The sequence below is a fragment of the Cladophialophora immunda genome (genome assembly GCF_000835495.1).
Source record: "Cladophialophora immunda strain CBS 83496 unplaced genomic scaffold supercont1.5, whole genome shotgun sequence".
Classification (NCBI taxonomy): domain Eukaryota; kingdom Fungi; phylum Ascomycota; class Eurotiomycetes; order Chaetothyriales; family Herpotrichiellaceae; genus Cladophialophora; species Cladophialophora immunda.
This window is the reverse complement of record NW_015622545.1, coordinates 1,324,179-1,338,020: the sequence shown is the minus strand read 5'-3', so window position 1 is coordinate 1,338,020 and position 13,842 is coordinate 1,324,179. Positions and strand designations below refer to the sequence as shown.

At 53.3% G+C, this 13,842-nt stretch overlaps 3 protein-coding genes across 4 annotated transcripts; 1 reads left to right on the top strand and 2 right to left on the bottom strand.

Moving 5' to 3' along the window:
• Positions 1-432: 432 nt before the first annotated feature.
• PV07_08735 (uncharacterized protein) lies at positions 433-1,889 on the bottom strand (the record flags this gene model as incomplete). The annotated part of the gene is made up of 6 exons (XM_016395929.1): positions 433-517; positions 576-693; positions 754-1,124; positions 1,183-1,324; positions 1,381-1,658; positions 1,717-1,889. The coding sequence occupies 6 exons, from the start codon at positions 1,887-1,889 to the stop codon at positions 433-435; spliced, it is 1,167 nt and encodes a 388-aa protein (XP_016245785.1).
• Positions 1,890-6,914: 5,025 nt separating this feature from the next.
• On the top strand, positions 6,915-7,595 carry PV07_08734 (uncharacterized protein; the record flags this gene model as incomplete). Its single annotated transcript, XM_016395928.1, has 3 exons — positions 6,915-7,065; positions 7,164-7,215; positions 7,271-7,595. The coding sequence occupies 3 exons, from the start codon at positions 6,915-6,917 to the stop codon at positions 7,593-7,595; spliced, it is 528 nt and encodes a 175-aa protein (XP_016245784.1).
• A 1,850-nt stretch (positions 7,596-9,445) lies between these two features.
• PV07_08733 lies at positions 9,446-10,638 on the bottom strand. Of its 2 annotated transcripts, XM_016395927.1 has the most exons (3): positions 10,524-10,638; positions 10,393-10,468; positions 9,446-10,323 (listed from the first exon to the last, which is right to left on the bottom strand). In XM_016395927.1, exon 3 carries the CDS (start codon positions 10,015-10,017, stop codon positions 9,688-9,690), a length of 330 nt encoding a protein of 109 aa, XP_016245783.1. In that variant the 5' UTR covers positions 10,018-10,323; positions 10,393-10,468; positions 10,524-10,638; the 3' UTR covers positions 9,446-9,687. The 2 variants fall into 2 exon arrangements, with proteins under 2 accessions (XP_016245783.1, XP_016245782.1); XM_016395926.1 differs by having other exon boundaries at positions 10,393-10,638.
• Positions 10,639-13,842: the final 3,204 nt, after the last annotated feature.

The window sequence follows — 13,842 nt, the reverse complement described above, 5'->3', positions numbered from 1 at the left end:
TCGGTTATTCTCATCAGCTTCTGCCATTTATCGGCCTCCTTTTATATCAATCCTTGCACAATCTCGCGAAGTTCATCTTTGTGGAGGTTAGCGTTGGCATAATGCCCAAAGATCTTGGTGTTCGTGTTCATGACGGCGTGGGCTCGGTTCTTGCAGTGAAGTTGTCTAACGTCGGAATATAAAGGGCATTTCCTTCCAACTCTCAGGACTCCCATCTGACTGCGATCATAGTGTTCATGGGTAAGTCTGTTGGCCTGCCACTTCCAGGCGTCGAAGTTGGACCGCTGTAGGTCTACATTATAATTGAGCGGGAGGAGGGATACTTTACAAAGTAGCGAGCCGTCCAATGCGTCAGCTCACACGATCCAGCAGCAGCCCAGACAGAGTAGATGCCCAGACAGAGTAGATGAGACCAAGCGGGGGAGGGATTCCTTACCATTGATAGTGGCGACATTCCTCGTTCTTGCACATGATCTTGTTGCACCCAGCCTCGAGCTCTTGCCCACTGTCGCATTGACTAGAAGCGGAACCTGTTGGCTACTTATCGCTTCTCGGCTATCGTGTCTTCAACTCACTTGCAACGGCGCACCCTGGCAGCCGACATGGCGTCGCTCAGCAGCCTGTTCAGCTGGATTCTCTGCTCCTCGACGTCTGGATTCAACTGCGGCATCTTGGCTTCTTCACACGTCTGGCCTGGATGCCATTCGCAGCAGCACTGCCGACAGCTGACCTGGGCACACTTCTGTACCTTACACCAGCAGCGTGGTTGGGCTTTCTTATCCGGGAATTCTGAAGGGTCTTCGATGTAGTCACAGACGGGGCAGGTTTCGAGGCCCGGCATTGAATTCAGGATGTCTTCTCTCTCCTTCAGTTTCACCAACTGATCGTACTGCTTCAGGCTATACAGCCGGTTTTTCTTGCCGATGCGCGTCATTTCTTGGCCCATAAAGCCAAATTTTTCCGCCAAAAATGCCACACCACATGGAGGGGGACACTTGACTGGGTCGCTAGCGGCCGCCACATTCACTGCTATCTCGTGGAAGCACTTGCGGCAGTAGGAATGTCGTGTTTCGGCCGTACACACCACAAACCATGTTTCGGGGATATGGTCGAAAGAAACTGGGCTGAAAGTCTCGATTAGGCGTTACATCACGGTGCTAACGCTAGGGGGCAAGAACGCACCATTCAATCCGAGGAACCCCTGGTTGGTCATGCCCATCATCTGCCGGTTTGGCTTCTTGATCGTTAGCTTCATCCGCTGGTGCCGCTAGCTCTCCTCGCTCCGCGGGGTCATCTATAAGAACGACTTCCTGGCTAGCATTGCCTTGTACCTTTTACGAATGTGAATATCGTGGCGAAAGACTTATAAAGGTCCACCACATGCCTTGAGCTTTTTTGCACTTCGATGCTCCAATATGAGGAACCGCTTGGCAGCCAGGATTTCATCCTGAGTCGATCCAAGTCTTGGTTGCTCTTGCCTGTTCTTCTGCTCTAGATCCGCTTCCAGTTTGTCGGCAAGTGATCCTTTTTTCTTCCCCTCTACCCACTTGCACAGCTTGATGAAGGCATAGAGCACCGTCTTATTTCGCAGCGTTTTGCCTGCTTTCATTGGCTTCAGGTCGTAAATTCTTTCGAAACCCTTAACCAGAGCCTTTCGACTACAAGAGCCACAGTTAGCATCGTTCTCGTCGTAGATGAGCGATGGCAGATAAGCACTCTTGATCGTGTCTGTATTTCCCGCGCGCCTTATGGGGGATCTTGACTAGATAGCATTTGATCATGCCATCTGGGTCGTTGTCTACGTCGACACTGCCTTCAGCAACATCTACATTGACATTGTTTGCAGCAATGACGTCCGCAGCAACATTGCTGACCTCAACCACGGGCATAACTGGTGGTGGTAGAGAGATGAGCGAACGAGCGGCTGCTTCCGCCCGCGACGACGGTTGGGGGACGGGTCGAAAAACATGGTGGTCAATAAGAAAAAGGACCGAAAGACGTTTTTAAGGAGGACAACTGGCCGGATAACGGGAACCGGTGGCCGCTCTGCCAAACGCCTAAGGTAGCAGACGCGTGCCATGGCAGGACGCGGACGATCCAACATTGTGCCCAGAGAAAGAAAGCCTCTAATGGAACACCAAGCGCCGGTTGCATATCCTTGACGGAGCACGTAGGGCTGGGTCAGAGCTCCTATTGGAGCAAGAAGTGAAGTGCTGTGTACTTTTGAAGATCCTTCGTAACAAATGGAGGCTGAGGGACGTCTAGAGGAGCCTCGGGCGGAAGTAAGCTGATGATATTTCGAGTCTACGTCGAGAACAAAGTCAAGTCTAGGAGTGCGCTACTAGGTGCTGAGTGCTGAGTGAGTCTACTGCATCTCGTCTATCTTGCTCGCGTATCTTGCGTTGTCATAAGCTTACCAAGCTAACCTCGCCGTCGACACACCTCGTTGTCGATCCAGTAATAGAGTCAACGGCGAAGTATCGACGGCGAGGTAGGCTTAGCTTGACGTCTGTATATAGTAGCGAGATGTAAGATATACGGGCTACACGATACACGAGATAGAGATCTAGAAATCCGAAATCTAAAATATTCACAATGCTGAAGGGCAATGAAGGAGCTGCTCGGTAAATTATTCCTGTAGGAGCGCCGAAATGCACCGCTCACGATCGGCTGGCAGGTGCACGCCCGAGCGAGACCCATTAGGTGCGAGGAAGGCCCATCTGGCCGGCCACCGAGAGGCATGTAGGGACCCTGTGTCCGGCGCCTAGTCGAGCAACGTGTACGGAGGGGGGGGGGAAGGAAACGGGGAAAGGGCAATGGCGCGCACGCATACACACGGGTGCGCAGGGCGGTGCGCTGAAGCATTTCCGGCCACGGCGAGCACGCAAACAACACAAATCTCGTTGTCAGTTGCCCATCAGGTGGTACTTGAGCTACGCGACGGCCACCGGGAAGTTCACCGGCTGGCCAAATAGGGCTTGAGCTGGCCAACGCTTGGTTGGGCAGAGGGCCGTGGGATGAGGCGCGTCATTACGAACCTGGACTCCTGTCGCTTTCTCAGGTACCGTGCCTATCTCAACCTACGTTACTCAATGCTCAAAACCTCTCTCACAGAACATCCTGTCTACAAATGGCCATCTGGCTTCACCCTGTGACCTTTTTCCTTTTTCTTGGACAACTCCAATGGTGCTGCTGCGCTGCAAGCGGAACGCGGTGGCAGGCAAGGCAGGCGGCCTGATGGTGCCAACGTCGTCACCGGGTGCCAGGTCTTTGCGGGCAGCGTGTGGCGCCATAACGCCTTCTTTCTGATCACCGTAACACCATAAGCACTGATAAGCGACGACCAGCACCCCAAAATGCCCCAAGACGCAGGCATTAGTTTTGCACTTGGACCACGTTTTGGCTTAGGCAACTTTTGTACGTTAACCACCTTTTGTCTTGGGTAACTTTTGGGCTTTTCGTCCCAACACCACTCGTGTCTAACTGTCGACTAAAAACACACTTTTCGTCCTCCTTGAGCGTGTGAGTGTGTTGGAGTGTTTGATTGACCAACTTTTAGCATTGGCAGCTTTTGGACTTGGGTAACTTTTGGCATGGACAACTTTTGCACTTTGACCACCTTTTATCTTGGGCCACGGTGTCGACTGTGCCTGTAGAGGGCTTAGAGCCTGGTATTTTGATGCATCACAACGACAGCGGCAGCTGGTTGACCAACGTGGCGTGGACGCAGGCACCTACTGACCTGAGTGGAGTTCGCAGGGAGTTCACCAGACGCAAGCAAGTTAGTGCGCAAGTGGTGTGCAACTTGGATTGTGTGTGTGTATGTGTGTGTGTGTGTGTGTGTGTGTGTGTGGTGCAGACAACAAGTTGAAGTAGCTGCAAGACATGGGTGTGGGTGTGGGTGGGTGGGTGAGTGAGGGAACAAAGTCCACGGGCTGGGATTTCGCACGGCTACTACTGACTTTGTGCCTGGTTTGGAAGGTATTGAGGCTTTCCTCCAACGACTTCATCTGATCAGCCCCCATGTGCTAGATCTTGGACTTGATGTCGTCTTGGAGTCTCTTCACTTCTTTCTCGGTCTTGATAACAGCCTGCAAGAGAAGGTATCGAGGCTTTCAAGCTTCAGGCAGGCCATCGACATCAGATCTTCGCAAGAGAAAGCAGTCGGAAAGGCCGAAAAGATGGTGGATCGAGGCCATGAGCTTCACGACGCAATTCTGACCGAGGAGGAAGGCAGGTGGCCTGACGAGCAGTGGCGTCATATTGTGGCAGTATACCAGGGTATCGTAACTCCTTCCGGCCTCATAGCCCGGAAACCCTAGCACCCCAGCGGCTGCCGAAATCGATCAGAGCTGAACTTCAGAAACTGTCGCAAGGGACATGGTCAAGAGAACCCAACTTGTTCTTCTCCTCATTCACGTCGTGAGATCCCGGGTCTGAGAAAACCCCCCCGTGGGCGCGTTTGCAAAAGGGGTGGGCAGGTGGCAGCACCACCAGAAGAGAGCTGCCTGTCCTCCGCGTCGGGTAATCGTGAGAGAGAGAAAGAGAGCAGTCTGTGTTGAGTTCAATCGTCATCTTCTCGTTGAATTCTTTGCATGCGCTCAACACATCGCAGCAACACTCGTTTTCACAGTTTCCCACTTCTCACCTTGTACCAATCACCACAGCAGACGGCTTGCTAGCCACTCCTGAGCAATTATGATCAGGTACATCTACCGCCGTGATCGCTCTTTAACGGGCAATCAGTTGCTTCATGTCCCTGTCGGCCAGGGGTCAGCGATTTCAGGCTCGCAGCGCTGGGACATGTCTATATCTTAACAGCAGAGCACGGCAAGAAAATAGCAGTCATTTTAAACGGCATGTGGTTGCCCTCCAATCTCCAAAGGAATATTCCGATCAACTGCTTCTATCTTCGGTCAGCCTTGATCTTCGATGATGGATTTTGTTTGCTAACGTCGTCACAGGAGCTACAGACCAAGCCACTCACATTCGGGCGTCCGAAAAGCACCAGGATTTGGAAGGAGAAATATGATCCACCAAAATAAGACCGTGGCCTTGGCCATCCTCAGTAGCATGTCGAGGTCACTTCCGCGAATGTGGCGTTGTGGAGAGAATCGCGGGTGATATCTTTGCCAACGGACTTCGTGGCCAGTAAGGACACATCCTCTTTACTCAGCCTTCTCTGTGCTAGACTCGGGCGCAGGCGCCGCCTCGGACTCCTTGGGAGCTTCGCTTGACTGAGCAGCTGGTGCCTCTTGGGACTCGGCCTCGGAAGAGGTCCAGAGAGTCTATGGGGTTTGAACACCGAATGAGCCTTGCCGTATGGATCGAACAGATTGTTCACCGAGGGTCTACGCTCAATCTCCCTTCGAATGAGTGTTTCCCTTGTTCGGGCAGACATGACAGTGAGAGAATCAGAAAACATGAAACTCCCCCCCCCCCCCCCAAGTTGACCATGGGGTGATGTCATTTCAAAACTCGACTCTGTGACTCTCGAACGAGTCTCCAATGCCAGCTTTTTATCAGAAGTTCAATTGACATCGCGTCTTCTCTATCGGAGTTTTATGCCAAGTCGTAACTAGCTCAGCATCTTCTCTCCAACTCAAATCGCTTCCATCATCTTGATTCGATCGGCCACATATGCGAGGATGCCTAACAGTTGCTGGTTTCGCTTCACCAGCCTCCCCCACGCTTCTAGTTGATGGGCACGACCTTTTTTCTTCAGCGAGCCCCCTTGGATCAGGTACCGACGAACTGTTGGTCTCCGAAACCAGGCAAAAAAAGAAAACAAAAACTTTGTACACCGACAGTCGGGCGTTCAGCATAAGACCCACCGCCACTTTGCTTGTGCATAATGGGGAGGAAAAAGGAGAAGGAGAAGAACACAATAATGATGAGGTAGATGAGGCCGATTGTGACGGCCGGTGTGGCCTATGCAGGTGTGAAGGGCCGGAGATCGAACAAGGAGAAGCTAATTGTCGGCTTCAATGCTTGCGGTGCATGAGAGTACGTGTTTGCTTTGGACCAGGTGCGACAGAGACATGCTTTCGCTAAGAGTGTCAATGTGACTGACCAACATAACCACCCTGGAAAGTATCAACGCCCTCAAGCTCCCTGCTATACTCGAATGCCCCAGAATTCGTCAAAGCAACTGACTCGACTCGAGCGAATGGAAAGCATTCAAGCATGGTTGGCAGGAACAAAGGGACGCCGTAAAGAGGACAACACTGTCGTCAACTAGAGTCAGCGCAAGGCCTGGAAATCGAGACACCCAAGTGAGGAAAGAACTCACTGCCGCCCAATAGAGCAAGACCATCATATACGTCTGCAGAAAGTAGCCAGTGGATTGGATCATGTGTGCCAAGGCAAGCGAGCTACTGACCCGAACCGCAAAAAGAGCAGATCCTTCCGCTCGGAGGTTGCCGACAACCTACCAAACAGAGGGAAGTCGATTAGCAGACCGTCTCGATTACACAAGCTCTCCAAGAAAAATGGAACAGATGCTGAGGAGCTGTCCCAATCAACAATCCGCCCAAGTGGTGACGTTTTCTATTTCGCTCAGTGCCCGGACAGATATCGATGCAACAAGAACTCGGCGAAGTTTAGACCTACTGCAGCTACTCGAGGCTGAAGGCTCAGGGTTCGTTTGTTGGTGACCAGGGGGCAGATGGCTGCTGCAATCGACAGGCGCCTTCGTGTGGTCTTGCAATTGTTCAGGATATATATCGACACCATGACGTGATAGAGGGCCCTCACTTCGACTCCACCATTAGTGACTTGATGACCACCAGCTTGAGGCCTGATATGACAGCAACGAGGGCATTCTTCTCTAGCGTAGAGAATCATCAGCCTAGGAACCAGTCAGGTCTTCGAACGTTTCATTCCGGCATTTCTTTGTTGGCAGAACAGGGACAATGTCAACAACCAATCTGACCACCTCTGAGACGACGGGCGACGCGGGAGTCGCTTACGATGCCTTGGTCATTGGAACTGGGTTTGGCGGCATCCAGATGCTGCACGAGTTGGGCAAACGGGGATCACCTTCTGCGATGCTAGCGGGATCTAGTACAGGTTGATGTCACTCATCGCTTTAACAAACCCTGGCGGCTAGAATACACAAGAGGAAAGCATGTTGCATAGTAGAAAGGATTTGATTCCGCAAGGCTGGTTTGCAGCCAAGGTCACCGAGCCATCAGTGTTGATTTCCGCCACCTTGTATACTTCAGTGCATGCGGCAATGATCTGTAGATTGACACGGTGACTGAAGCAGACGCCTCCCCTCGTCCAGATCGAGAGAGACTCGAGGAGTGCAGCGACCGAGCGGGTGGGCAGACCAACTTGGGAAACTGCATGCGGTGTGTTCGGCATTGAGAGAGGACGAAATTGAAGCGTTGAGGAGTGCGGAACGGGCATCCCGGATGCTTTTGGGTGAGGATTTTGATCGTGACTGGACGGAAGAGGAACTCGTGTCTTCACTGGGCGCCATGATGGAGATTGATACAGTCACCGAGGAGACGGGGGTAGGCGCTGGACGCAACAAGCTTGATCTGAACAAAGCAAGGACTATCGAAGAGAAGGATGAGATGAAGGAATAGAAGATGAGATGGTCAGGGGACTTTTTCTCCAAAGCTTCTCGGTGCTGTGGATGCGCAGTCTGGAGGATGCGAGCATGACGCCGAAGCATAGCTGGCGACTACCCCCAAGAGGGCGCCGAAGAGATATAGGTGTTGCAGCATGCCCCTGGCTCAACAGCTTCAGAAAGAGGCTAATCAGATGCTTGAGCGAGCGCCCAATATAATTGCACAGCCGAAGGAACTGTATCGACCAGTCCAACGATAGCGAGAAGAGCGAGCAGGTTCAAAGGATGCGATCGATCTATCAGAATGCCAAGGAGGTCACAGCTTGGCTGGGACCAAACAATCTTACGATGGAAAATGATGAAACAATACAATGTTAACAAAACTGAAAGGAGCTAGGGACAGGTCTTGGGTGACGATGCACCAGGATCAGACGAACAACATCACCCTGCGAATAGACCATGGCCACCATACGATGCGCTCTCTCATCATCAGCGAGGAGAAAGCACAGAGACTCAGAAAGAATTTGGCAACGAGCTGGCTGAGCGTGCAAGAAGAATTCAAGAGGGTCTTCCAAGCCGCAGAGTCGGAAAAGAACTTACGCTGCCGCTTTTGAGTGGTGGCGTGGGTGCTGCCTATCTTTGGGCCAGGCCTCATTGGTTTTGTTGGGTAAATACATTCTTGTGAGGTTTCTTCGCATATCATGCAGTGTGGCAGTTCGCGGCTGCACTTGGACAGCCTTGCTCAGCCTCGAAGCTCCAAATACCGGCAAGGCTGGTAACTTGTGATATCAGACTTCTAGTACACAATATACACCGCAGTTTACTATTCCAGACTGCTATCCGCTAGCAGTCAGTCGTCTCTTTTCTGATTGCACTTGCAGATACAGCCGAGGTCGAGGTCAGTCAGCGATAAGCGCAAGGATTGTTACAACACGGCGAGGAATGGACAAGAATAATGGAAGGGACGGTTGCTTATAGGGAAGCCCTACAAAAATGAAGAATCAAAAAAGCCCCAGCCCCGGCACGCAGCAGTATAGATTGAAATAATATGGTGGACGAGTGTAAAGAGCAGGCTGCTGTCAGCTTGGAGGAGGGATTCCGTCATGGTAGCCAGCGCGCTCGGGAGGACGGCCCGAGTTCGCGGTACTCTCTCGATAGCTGAACCTGGTCCTTTTTCCCTTCTTTGCAAAGTCGCAGAATTTTGATTAAATTTTCATCGTCCTGTCCTGCTAGTCCTTTTTTTCCCTTAGCATGACCTGAAAATCATGATCGTCCTGGCCTGCTTTCCTTAATGAGTATGCCATCCTCGTCCCCTACTTTCAATACGGTTTCGGAGGAGACCTTTGAATTTGCTGATGGTCACAAAGCATGTGGATCGCAGAACCAGAGTAGCCGAACAACGCCCAGACCTCGGGTTGTGGCTCCGTAGCACGCCGTCGGGACGAGAGTTGGCAATGTACGAAGCGGATTGAACCCGTCGCGCCCGCAGAAGAAGCCGTGCTATGGGGAGAGAGAAGAGAGAGAGAAGAGGGAGGAAGGAGGGGGGCGGCGGGTAGGAGGAGGGTGAGACCTACCGAGTTCGGAAAACCCCTTCACGACATATCTTGTGAGCCTTATGGAATGTCGCATGCCTCGCCAAATCCCACGCAATAATGTCCCGTATCGGATGCTCGAGCGCCTTGCAAAGTTCCTCAACGGCCCCGTCCTTATCGGATCCGCTGCCGACGAGCGGCGGCAAGGGTAGGGCGACCGCTTCCTCTGTAACGCTGGCTACAGTCTACATCTTTGACCACCGGCCGTGCTCGTTCTCGACTCATCTCCGTCTGCTACTCGGCTTCGTTTTCCCATCTCGATTACACCCTCGACCGGGACTTGGTCCTTATCAAATTGATCTATACTTATGATATGGAGATTAGCTATGGGTCACGAGGAAGACGAGTCTCTTGCTAAAGCTATCTGGTGGCCGACTATCCCGGACTAGTAATCTCGCTTGGGGATGCACATGAAACGCTTTCGCGTCTGGCAAGCACACACACGTCGCCTAAGCAAGACACCCAAGCCCAGGTGAGGCCAGTAGTGTCAGTCAGCGCACGTCCTCGGCCATCATCTCATGCAGTGCAGCCATGTGGGTGACCCACCCACCCTTGTCCCTCTCCACATCCAATGTCCCTGTCCCCTCTATCTGGTAGTGCAGCCAAGCCAACCCCGCATAGGTCGCCATCCGCGCCCAGCAGCCGAGTCGAGGTGTTTGTCGAGCACCACCACCACTGCGACCAGCAGTCGGACGACACCGACTTCGCTGGGGGCTTCGCACTCCCTCCCGCCGCCTTCATCCGGCCCTTCTCCCTTGCTCCAGCCGCCCCTCGCAATAGGTGGTGGTTCCCCACTGCCAACTGGCGGGCCAGGCAGCAGAACGTGGTGTCTTTGGAGGAGGACATGTAGACTCGGGCATGTTTGAAGTGGATGGGTGCATGGAGCCGAGGTGCAGACCGCTCTGTCGTCGTCTTCGTAGTCGTGGGGATCCTTCTTTTCTCCCCCTTTCTGTCTTTGGCTTACGCATCTGCCTGTTCGTCGTCGGAGTGGCCCTGTGTTGTATTCTTGATCTGGCTCTGGGAAAGCGTCGCCGTTCGAGGTGCATGAGAGGAAGGGGGGTTGGCGTGTTAGTCGGCGGCGCGGCGCGTTCGTTTTCGTATTGCTTTGCTTGTTCGGCAGAACTGTCCTGCTCTCAATCCTGCTTTCAATACCTGCTCATCACATGGATGCTAGCATCAGCCAGTTGCTTCTGTAGATCAATCTTGGCATGTCTTGCTCACCTTCGACACATCCGTCGACCAGTCCTCTTGGGGAGGCAGCGTTTCAGCCCGGGGTGTCGATGTTGCAGTCGGTGCTCTTGGGGTATGGTCAATTACATGCTGCCCGGCGAGCGCCAGCGGTAGTGCCCTACCATCTCTCTTCCACTCTGCGAGAATCCGTCATAAAGCTCGCAATGCGGAGCGGGGCATTCGAGCGCGTGAGGAAAAGAAGAATTGGGATGGGGGGTAAGGGGAAAGATGAGGGAGTCCTGAGTGTTAAATAGTCCTTGTGCGGCGTCCAGCTGTGTCCGGGCTTATGTGTCTGTCGGGGTGGCGACCTAGGGGCGGGTACCGTGCGACACGAGCTGCCTGTGCGGCCGAGTGGACGGCAAGCCTGGATCAATCGGAATCCTTGGGACCTCACGCGTCGTCGGACTTGCATGCCTAGAGATGCGTCGGTGCCCTATGAAGCTTGCTGACGCTAGGTTGGGCGCAATCTAATCCGCTTAGCGGCGGTGTTGCCGGTTCTGGGAAGATCCGCGTCTCTTTTAACGGCTGGGAGCCACCCACAAATTCCCAGAGCCGCCCGTCTGAAAACCCTTGCAAAAGTTCTGCTCGCTGGATATTACGTGATGCATCATCTGGCCTCAGCTCGCTCCCTCCTCGCACCATTCTCGCAATAATGCCTCCGGTTTGCCGCTCCTTCTCGTATTCTGGTAGGATGTGGCAAACTCTCATCCGCAGTTTGCTGTGCCTCCAGCTCCGTAGAGAACCCTCATCCTCTTCATCACGATTTCGCCCAGGACTCATCTTTCGGCTGCCACGAACGCTCAGAAGGAGGACTGCGTCTTGCAATCCTGCTGCAGAGTTTTCACCTGGCATCCGTTGACAGGCACAACCGGCGAGTCTCGCAGCGCGAACAACCCGTCATAGCCAGCATCCTCCTCCCTTGACACCTCCGCGTCGTCTACCCCCGACAGCTGCGGCGGTGACCGTGTTGTTAGCATCGCCAGCTTCGGATTCCACGTTAGGCGTACTTTAATTTGCGTCCGCAGTGGCGGTGAAGGGGCCGAGGCGGAGCCCGGAACCGAGCACCCCGGGAACAGGCGCTGGGAAAAGCGTGAGGGGAGCTAGCTCACGGCTTTCATAGACGTGCGCCTCTCCATTTACGTCTGGCATCCAATACCAATCCCACCAGCCGAGCCCGGTGACAAGGGCTACCAAGTCTCAGGCTTCTCGCGGGACCACTGGAGAATGCATGGCGAGTAGTATATAGCCAAGCCAGAGGGCAACGCACACAGCATGTCGAACCGCGGCCTGGGAAATGTGCGGCAAGTAGCCAGCTGCAGCTAGCGTCACGAGTTGTAGCTGATACAATGCTGCATGCATCCATCGCAAGTGTACTAGTGCGTGGTTCTTTAGTCGTCAGCACCGGCAAAGGGAATTAATCAGGGCTCTCGTCACGGGCACGGGGATGAGATGAGATACAAGTAGTCCATTTCAACTACAAATCCAACCAGAGCTTTGGAATGGCCCATGCCAGAGAACCAGGATGCAAAAAACACACAATGTTGAAGCAAAACGAGCCGCTGCAGATTAGGAATCTCATCATTTGCCCAATTCAGATCCGGTTGACTTGGCAGAAAGGGAGCCAGATAATACTGATCTGGTGTCCCCTCGGCGGCAGCCATCCGTTCCCTCACTTTTGCCCGGGCGCGGCGCTCCTTGGGGTGACCATCAAAATCGACAGGTTATAATGCAGCATGAGTTCATCTATAGGCAGGTTAAGGAACAGGACTTTCGGCATCTCCTGTCAGTATGGTCAATTCGAGTCCAAGCGACTTCAACGACTCGACAGCGTTAGAGCCCCCCCGACGGATGCTGTCCTGCAACATAAACGAGCCTGCATATTTGTCGCCAATAGCAAAATGGGGCTTGTGCTTGATCCATTGTCCACGGTACCTTTGGTTTCCTCGTCAGTCGATGCGCATGCCAAAGACGTCGCAAAGCGAGTCGCCTACTTATAACCAAACTTTGGACCAATGTCGCCCAGTTAGAAGAACTGACGTCGATCCTCTTCAATCACTGTTATTTGTTCAAGGAGCTCATATTGTGGTTGTGAAAACGCACAAGTGGAGGCAAACTGCTCGATTCCGACCATTGTAGGCTTGAGCGACACGATGGTGTATGTGATCAGATCAACAGTGCCGCCTCCTGCATCAAGACGCGGCTCCATAACACCTGGTAGCAATCAGAATTGAGTCGCACATGCTATCACTGGTGTGTGGCTTACATTGTGTAGCCAGAGTCGATGTAGCATAACGCAGTACAGTGACAAAAGCTCCCGGCTGCCTTGAAGAAGAATCTCAACATGTCGCCCGTCGACGCCCTCGCGAACCACACCATCATTTTCGATAGTGGCAAGGAAACTGCCAGCTCCATGGCTCTGGTATTTGCTAAATTGCCAGGTCTTGAGCTTGGCCTCATCGGCCCGTGTGATTGAGGTTCCTTGGCAAGGTCGTTTGCGCTGGACGCAATTGTTCATAAGAGGTGGTCGGGCGCCTGCCGAACACGACCTCCTGGTAGCCACATACGACGCCCCAGTCGTCCTATTCGGGCGGGATCCTCGCGTCGGCGGATGACACCGGAGTCGTATGCGACGGCTCTCCGGATCCTCAACCCGATATGACGGCAATCCTCGACGTAAGTTGGCACCGCGTTTGTTTACCTCGAAGACAACGCCAATTGACATACCAACACCACCGAGAGTGGCTGAAATCTGCCGCTTACACAGGCCAGTTCTGGCGGACACTGGAGGGCGGCGTCGAAGAGCGGGCGAATGCTGGGGACGTGGAACACGGGCGGCAACGGGTGGCTTGAGAAATCTCATTGACATCAGCAGCTGTTCTCGCAGGGACCGGGACAAGGGCAATGATTCCTTCAAGTTGACAGGCAGCGTTGAGAATCGCCTGAATCGCCTCGCAAACACCATTTTTCCCGTTCAAGAAAACTTCGACATTGTTTCCAGCGATATCTCAGTCCGTGAAATGAGCACAGGCAATGACTATGTCGTGAGATAAGCGAAAACCGGACATCTCTGCGATTTGTGCTGCACCTCAAATCAGCATCGAGGGTGCACGGATTGATTCTGATTGAATCGGTGCCATGACTGCTTGAGTTGGCACTCTTTGCCTCTGGAATTCCTGTTGTCTTGTCGATCGCATTGCCTGGGTCCGCAGCACGGGGAGGAACTCAAGCTGTGGCCGACTGAGGAACTGACTCCACACAAGAATATCAAAATGGGTGACCCCAACTCGGTGCCAGCAGCACCAACGGATACGATCTCGACACGTCTCGAACTCACCATATCCCCCTGATGGACATGTTGCGAGGCATCTTCGGCCACAAATGCCAACGCGTCGATAGTCTACGCAATTTCGAAGGTGTGGTGCAGCCCTCCAGCGGTGCCAG